The following is an 8,142-nucleotide window of genomic DNA, read 5'->3' on the forward strand; positions in this document are numbered from 1 at the left end:
AGTAAATAAAATAAGCAATTGACAATTGAATATAAAATGAGCCAAGGTAATCGAATCATTAGCTCCCGTCTCGACAATGAATGCTGTCCGACTAATGCTGCCTAGTAAAGTTACAAGACACATCATTAAAAACGTTCTACACAACACATGCCATTTCTACCGTACACATTACTGCACACTTTCTTGTAAACTCTTCTGTTGTACACTCTCCGTACGAGACTATAACATTCAGTTTCTTGTATCTTTTGTGCAAGCAAGTGTACGTTTGCGACGACCTTCAAGTGTACAGCAGGAATTTTGTTGTTTCCAACTGACTGGCTGACTGACTGCACAACATAACGAAAATTTAAAATGCATTGCTTGGTGTTCATCCTTGAAAGTGCAACCGAGTTTGAAATCGTCCGTGGAAGACAAACTTTATCGTGTGATATTTAAAAAAATGTGAGAGTAAATTTTTATCATCAATATTTTAAAGTTATAAACAAATATTAACGATATTTTTTTATTTATAGTTCATAGAATTATGAGGTGAAATTTAAGGTAGAATTGCTCAAGAAAAAAGAGTAAAAGAGGTTTAGAGATATATTTTGTTGTGAAATATGGACAGCAAAAGTTAGTAGCTTCAATACAATTTTTCTCTAATAAACAGTAAAACATCCTTATCACACTTTTTATTCAACACCGAAAAATCACTTTGTAATGAGCCAACGCATTACAATAAAATTTATGCCTAGAGAAGAATTAGATCAATATGCTACCGATGCATTCATTGCACATCGGGGTACGAGTACCCGTACACACGCTTTGTGCACGCGAGATAAGCGTGCATGCTTTCGTACGTACGTACGTACCAGATATTTGTGCACGCAAACTCCGTGTTGAAATTGGTAATTCTCTCGTTATTTTATGTCTAAGATAAAAATAAATAAATATATTTGAATTTAAACGATCGTAAGCTAATGCTTTTTTTAAGTTTTAAGGTGAAATATTAATTTTTTTATTATTCTTTAAAAAGATGATAATTTGTTTCACCAATTGTTGCGCCTACATTTAACGAGCAGATATAAATAAAAGTTGATTCAATCATAGTTAGCCAATCAGTAAATTGAAATAAAATGACAAAACTTCAAATGGGAGGTGTGATTTTTTCGATCTTCCCAGGTGTTGAATATTTGAAACGGATGGGCTTGCGATTCACATTTGTGAGATGCATTTGACGGATAGTTTGTATAATAACTGTATGTATAACTAATATACGGCTGCCAAATGGAAGAGTTGAATTTCCCGTGAAAAAAAATTTTGAAAAATTTTGATTAAAAATTGAAATAAAAAGTATTTGCTTTCAAATCAGTACTTTTTAAATTAAGAACAAATTTCACAAATCGAAAGGTAGGAGATTGAGAGTGGTTTTGATGAATGAATAAAATTTCAACTGAAAAAGTTATTCATTGAAAAAACTTTTAAACAACTAAAATTGAATCTGATTAAATTTTCAAATAAAATTTTTAATTAGATTTAAAAATTTCCAGTTTAAAATATTCGAATGGATCAATTTTAATTGAACCAATTCGCAGACTGTATTAAATTAACTTTAAAGTTTAAAGCATATTTTAAACGTAAATTATTTATTTATTTATTTAAATAATATAAATGTATACATAAATAATTATTTATTTACGATAAGATAGAGAAAAAAGAAAAGAAGATAGAAAAAAGAATGAATGAAAGAAAGAAAGAAAGATAGAAAAAATGTAAATGAAATGTTGTGCTTGGAGCAAATACTTAAACTCACTCCACTCCTAAAAACAAATATAAATGTATAACGCACTACGTTCGTGTATGTATGTATGCATGTATGTATGTTTGTTTGTTTGTATGCATGTTTGTATGTATGTATGCATGTTTGTTTATTGGTTTGTATATGAGTATGCGCGTATGTGCGTGCAATGTTGCAACATTCGAGCAATCTCGGGGAAATGAACTAAAAGCTTGCTACTCTTTATGAGAATCTGGCTCAATATGCATTGCAAGTTGCAACCCATACAATACAACACACAGCATACAACATTCCAATTCTACCGAAGACTTTTTATCGCATGCACATAAATTTCTTCATAAAAAAGCCACACAACATACGTGAATACATGAAAACATTGCATACATGTCCAACTATGCATAAAACACGGGGATGAACACATTCGCTTATAAATATAGTCATTAAGTACGTAGACCTACGCTAAATTAATACATACATACTCAGAAAAAACGCTTGTCACACTCACACACATCACACATACACACACTCTTTCTTTCTCACACACACACATGTACAAACATACATACATACACATACACAAATTCTCAAACATTTGAAGGCATAGGACAACGTTTAGCACCTTTAGCATTTATAACCTTTAGCAACATTACTAATGCTACGTAATAAAATATTCCAACTTTGTAACGACATCAGTAACAGTTTTTTTCACTTGTAATTATCGCAACATCTTCAACAGAACAATCACTAATACACTAATGAAAAATACTACCGCTATTATTTCCAAGAAACACGTTGAATACATGTACAGTGCAGTGCACGTGTAAAAAGATAGGACAAAAGCAATCAATCAAAATATTATTTATAGCACAATTTAGTGAAGCGTGTATATGTATGCAATGCATATACGTGTGTGTTTGTATGTGTATATGTATGTATGTATGTATGTATGTATGTATGTATGTATGTATGTATGTATGTATGTATGTATGTATGTACGTATGTATGTCTCTGTATGTCTCTGCATGTCTCTGTATGTACGTACGTATGTATGTATGTGTTTGTGTGTAAGTAGTGTGTTGTAACCAAAGAACATTTGCGTGCATGTTTGCCAGCCTGCTTGTCCTCACCTCTACAAACAAGGACATAACACAACTTCGTACAGAAATTAAGCAATTAATCGAATGTCCCATTTCCGTATAAGCGTTGTCTTTTCATATAGTGTAGGGTAATATGGACAAGATGTATGTGTTTGTGTGAAAGTAGTTTAGTTAAGATTAATACATTTTTGAACCAACAAAATATTTATTGTAATATATAAGAAATACTTTTGGAGTATTAAAAAAAAAGTTGATTTAAGATTTAAAAAAAATAAAAATTGCCCATCCGATGAAAAGTGATCAATTAGAAATAAAAATGTTGAAAATGTTGACAATTGGCTAAATACTTTAGTGACATATTTAATTTGTATTGCATTTGAAAAGGAAGCATAATGCGAAAATGTCAGCAAAGTATCATGTGCAAGTTGACTCATCGCCACATTTTTTCCGGGACAAAATAATTTATTTTTTCCTAATTTTTACTGCACTTGATATCTATTCATTCTTGTGTTTTTTTGCCAGATTTTTATATTTGCGTAAAGACCGACCACCGTGATTTATTATCTTGTGAGGATTTCTTTGAAATCTTAACGAGACAAGTGACAGGTTGAAATAGAAAATGTATGCGGGTGTGTCAATCTCAATGCTGGTTGCTTCTCGGCTCGGTGTGAAATGTTTTGATACGTTTGAAATGTTAATCAACCTTCATCACTCTAGCAAGACAAACAGACAGAAACAGTCAAAATTATAATCACAAAATAATATAAAAGGAGTGGAATATGGACGCTTGCACATAGAATTAATTTGAAATTTTTATGAAAGCCTTATGTCGATTAAAAGTATAATAACAGTGGTAATTCTGCACTCAAACAAATTGAATAAAAAAATAAACAAAAATTATTCTTCTCCAAATAAATTGAACGTAGAATTAATTAAATTTGTCCCTCATTTAACGCTACCCAATTTTAGGTGTAATTTAAACATCGATTTTATTTTTATAACTTTCCAACCAAGTTAAGTTATCCAACTTTAAAAAAATGCTTCTAACTAATGAACAATTACAAATTAATAGCCGCCCATCATGCACTAATATTGAAATAAAAGGCACACACCCAGGCATGCATGGGGCATTGGTAGTGGCACGAGCAAACAATCCTTCAGAATGTCATGCTGATCGTACAATATGCATTTGCAAACATCGGATGTAAGGATGTAACATAGCTGTATGTTTGTACCGTACAATGACATGCGTTTGAGTGTTATGTGTATGTGTGTGCACATATGAATGTGCGTGTGAATGTGTGTGTATACATATTTATGTATGTACGTGTAATGTGTATACGTATCTGGTGTATATGCGTAAACTTATTTATGTGCGTGTGGTTGTGTATGTGTTTGAGAGTGTATATGTATGAGTGTGATAAAAGTAATTTGTGCTAGAACGCACAGAATATAGAAATATAGTAGCCGGAACATGCACAGGCAAATAAGAGCGGACAGAATGTTAGCCATAAAAATGAACCACCACCGATGAATCGATATCACTAAGCAACTTAAGCAACCTCCTGCTTCCTTCTGGTTCTTTTTTCGTCTCGCACTTTTTTTAATTTATCGCCTTCATTTTTGGCCTCGAAAAATAAAAAGACTGAATTCTGCTAAAAAGAAAACATTTAATTTTTCGTTGTCAATTGAAAAAAAACAGTTATTCTTATTGTATTATTCTTGATTGACTATTTCTCACTTAAGCTACGAATGACATTTTGTTTTTAAAAGAAAGAGCATAAGAATACATTTGCGTGTTGTAAATCGGAAAATTGAAATAATCGATTTAAATCTAGAAAATCTTTTTTTTGACATACAAAATTTATGCCCCTCAGAACATTTACCAATTATATTATTCGATAGTTTTTGGCCAACCATTGTTGTAAAAAAACTATCAATTCAAGAAAGGCAATCGATGTTATAACCTTTCAAAAATATGTATGGTTGTTTTGTGTATTTGCATGAAGATACAGATGTTCATTGTATGCATGTAAGCATGAATATGTGTAGGTACGTGTGTATGCCTGTATGTGAAGGTACAATGCAGCACACATCTTCTTCCTTTGCTTGCTTCGTTCTCTTCACAGAACAGTTTTTTTCCTCTTCAGCTTTCCTAACAAGCAACAATTTTTTTCAATTTTTCTACCACATTTCGGTCGCGCGTTAAATAAGCCCGTCGTAAATATTCATTTAGTGCACTCTAACAAAATAACACTCACTATCACACACACATACACACGCGTACACACACCAAACACACGGGCTAAAGTCCACATTCTAGATCTAACCTTAATTAATTCGCAGGTGATTATCTACCTCAACATCTAAAACTGAAGTTATCCCTGGTTAGTCCAACCGATCCTTCCCGCAAATGGTCTAGCAAAAAGATATCCCCTACCACAAGCCTCTTCCCAGCCAATCGTTTCGCGAGAATTTATTTTACCGCTGAGAACTACAGCATCACAAAGACGAAGGTGACCTCAATCCGGGTGGAACGAACCAATCAGGGTCCAAATATGACGATGGACCAAAAACAGCCGAACAAGTCGGTCAGTCATTCAACTAGATTCGAATATTGCGTTGAAATGTCGCCGAATGATGACGGTAGCGACATCAACAACAACAACGTCATCAACCACCATTAACGAACGTCATCAAAGTTTGATTGTGGAAGTGGTATGCGTTGAAAAAAAAGACTTTGCGCTGCGAACATCAAATGCTCAGCGTTTGATGCTCCACTGTCGACAAATTATTTTTATTAAACCCTGAACTTAAATTTTAAATTACAAACGCATAAAATTCTGATGTGTGCAGTTAATGTACAATATTCAAAACTAAATAATTCGTTTACGAATAACTTTTATTGCATTAAAATAAATATACATACCTATTGGTAATAAAATAAAGAATAATATTCAACTGAGTTGAAAAATTTCATTTATTCATTAATTAATTCAATCAATCAATCATTAGTGCATCCATCCATTCATTCATTCCTTTGTTCCATCTATTCGATATCTTCGTCCGTATTATCATTTTTATTATCATTTTTTATTTTTATTATTCTAATCATCGTCTTCACCACCACAAAGAAGGATGTTTAAAACATCGGAACATTCGGAAGCATTAGCTTACATTAGAACATCAGCATGCAATCATGATGATCAACCCACATGAGCAAGCATTAACATTCTCGGTGGAATCAATAGTAATTTTCAAGGTTATCAGTTAACATTAGTCTAATGAAAATGCATTACAACAAATAAACAACAACAGCAACAACATTAATGGCAACACCAACTTCAACAAAACATATCAACATAAAACATTAACAACACCGAAGACACAAATCAACATCGACAACAAAAGCATAGCAACACTTCAAAAGTAGTGACAAGCATGACATTGCACGTCATCTTAAACAAATATCCCATTATAAAGCAAATGACAATTTCTAAGGCACACAAGAATTCAGCATGTGAAGTAACTATTAGTAAGCAAACACACGCATTCATCACACACACATACGCACACACGCACGCATACAAACACATACACGCACACGAACAACATACTTTACACGCAACGCCAATCCAGATCAAAAGTGTACCTAACAAGCATACATTCAATAAGGCAAATATAACACCCTGCAGTCAAACCGCCGAAAAAACGAACGTGCAAACGCAAGCGTACGCTTAATACATACAGCTGACTGATAATACAAATAGCATACAAACGTTATACACGAGTGTCACAATGTAAATGAACTATATACACTGGCATAATGGCACAACAACGTACAGCCATATATAAAAAACATACAGAAATGGTATATACATAGGCATGACATAACAAATAAATACAGATGGTGTAGAAACGTTCGCGCTAATACAATCGGTGCATAAGGGGTTTATTGTTGCCTTACATCCAACTTGACCTTAACATTAACAGAAGCAAGTAGGGAAGTCATGTATCTGAAAACAGATGGAGCATACACGACTCCGATGGCGCTTGAAGTTGCGTTCTTCTCGGTACCGACTTCAGCCGCAAAACCGCCACTCTCTTCATTATTACATTTTTCGGCGTTTTCGCTGTCGGCGTTGTTGCCTGACTTTTTGCTGGCCGAGCAGACGAGACATTTCCACGACCAATCACTTTGCTCCATGTCGCTATACTCGGGCGGTCCGTAGATGGAGGAGATGAGGCTGCCACACCCGCTGCATACTGCCATCTGTGTGGTGGTAGTGGCGGTCGTGGTGATGACATCATTTATATTATGCAGTGTAAATGAGAAACTCATTCACCGATAGCAAAAATCATTTATAAGACTTATTTTGTCATTTTTACATGTAAGTTTAATTGTAAAAAAAAGTTTTTAATATCGTGACACAACTGTTGAAATTAAGAGCTTCCGTCTTACGATCAATAAAAATAATCTTCATCCTCAAACAACGTAGACTAATCAAAAAACTAACTAACAAACCAGCCAACCATCCAACCAATCAATCAACCAGCCAACCAACCAACCTCAACTCCATCTGAACAATGCATAAGTCTATCTTGTAGTAAAAATGAGCAACCGTGAGCTATGAGGGCGTCTCTCTCCATCTCACCGAACCTCACTCCACCACCTCTCTTCCTGCCTCCAATTGGTTGCTGGGTTATGCTGTCAACTGGCCCAGTCGATCGAACCTGTCAATCAATTAATCAATCAATCAATCAATCAATCAATCAATCAATCAATCAATCAATCAATCAATCAATCAATCAAACAACCAACAAATCAATCAGTCAATCAATCAGTTTGTCATTCAATCAATCAAACAAACAACCAATCAATCAATCAATCAATCAATTATTCAATCAACAACTCAATCAATCAATTAATAAATCAGCCAACCAACCAATCAGCCAACCAGCCAACCAACCTACCTGCCACTTATCGAGCACCATGTGCCTGAGTCTCTGGTAGTAGACGACTCCTGTGAAGATGTAAGCCTCCAGGGCGTTTCCCGCGATGCCAGAGTACATCATCTCCGTGCCGTGGTAGTTGTATCCAGCTGCAAAATGGGACAGGAGAAGGAATGCATTGATTGATTGAATGAATGAATGAATGCGTGAATGAATGAACGCATACATGCATGAATAATTCAATGATTGAATGAATGAATGATGTATATTGAATGAATTACGTACGAAAATAATTATGAAAAATATGTATAAGAT

The 8,142-nt window shown here is 34.1% G+C and overlaps 1 protein-coding gene across 1 annotated transcript in view; it reads right to left on the reverse strand.

Moving 5' to 3' along the window:
• Positions 1–6,826: 6,826 nt before the first annotated feature.
• Positions 6,827–8,142, reverse strand: part of HELRODRAFT_63155 (hypothetical protein) — a gene marked incomplete at both ends in the record, with an annotated part of 10,547 nt that continues 9,231 nt past the window's right edge. The window contains 4 exons of the mRNA XM_009011396.1: positions 6,827–6,926; positions 7,029–7,147; positions 7,444–7,608; positions 7,849–7,976. Of these exons, the coding sequence (XP_009009644.1) occupies positions 6,827–6,926; positions 7,029–7,147; positions 7,444–7,608; positions 7,849–7,976 (512 nt within the window). The remainder of the gene's footprint in view (positions 6,927–7,028; positions 7,148–7,443; positions 7,609–7,848; positions 7,977–8,142) is intronic.

The sequence above is a fragment of the Helobdella robusta genome (genome assembly GCF_000326865.2).
Source record: "Helobdella robusta unplaced genomic scaffold HELROscaffold_1, whole genome shotgun sequence".
Taxonomy (NCBI): Eukaryota; Metazoa; Annelida; class Clitellata; order Rhynchobdellida; family Glossiphoniidae; genus Helobdella; species Helobdella robusta.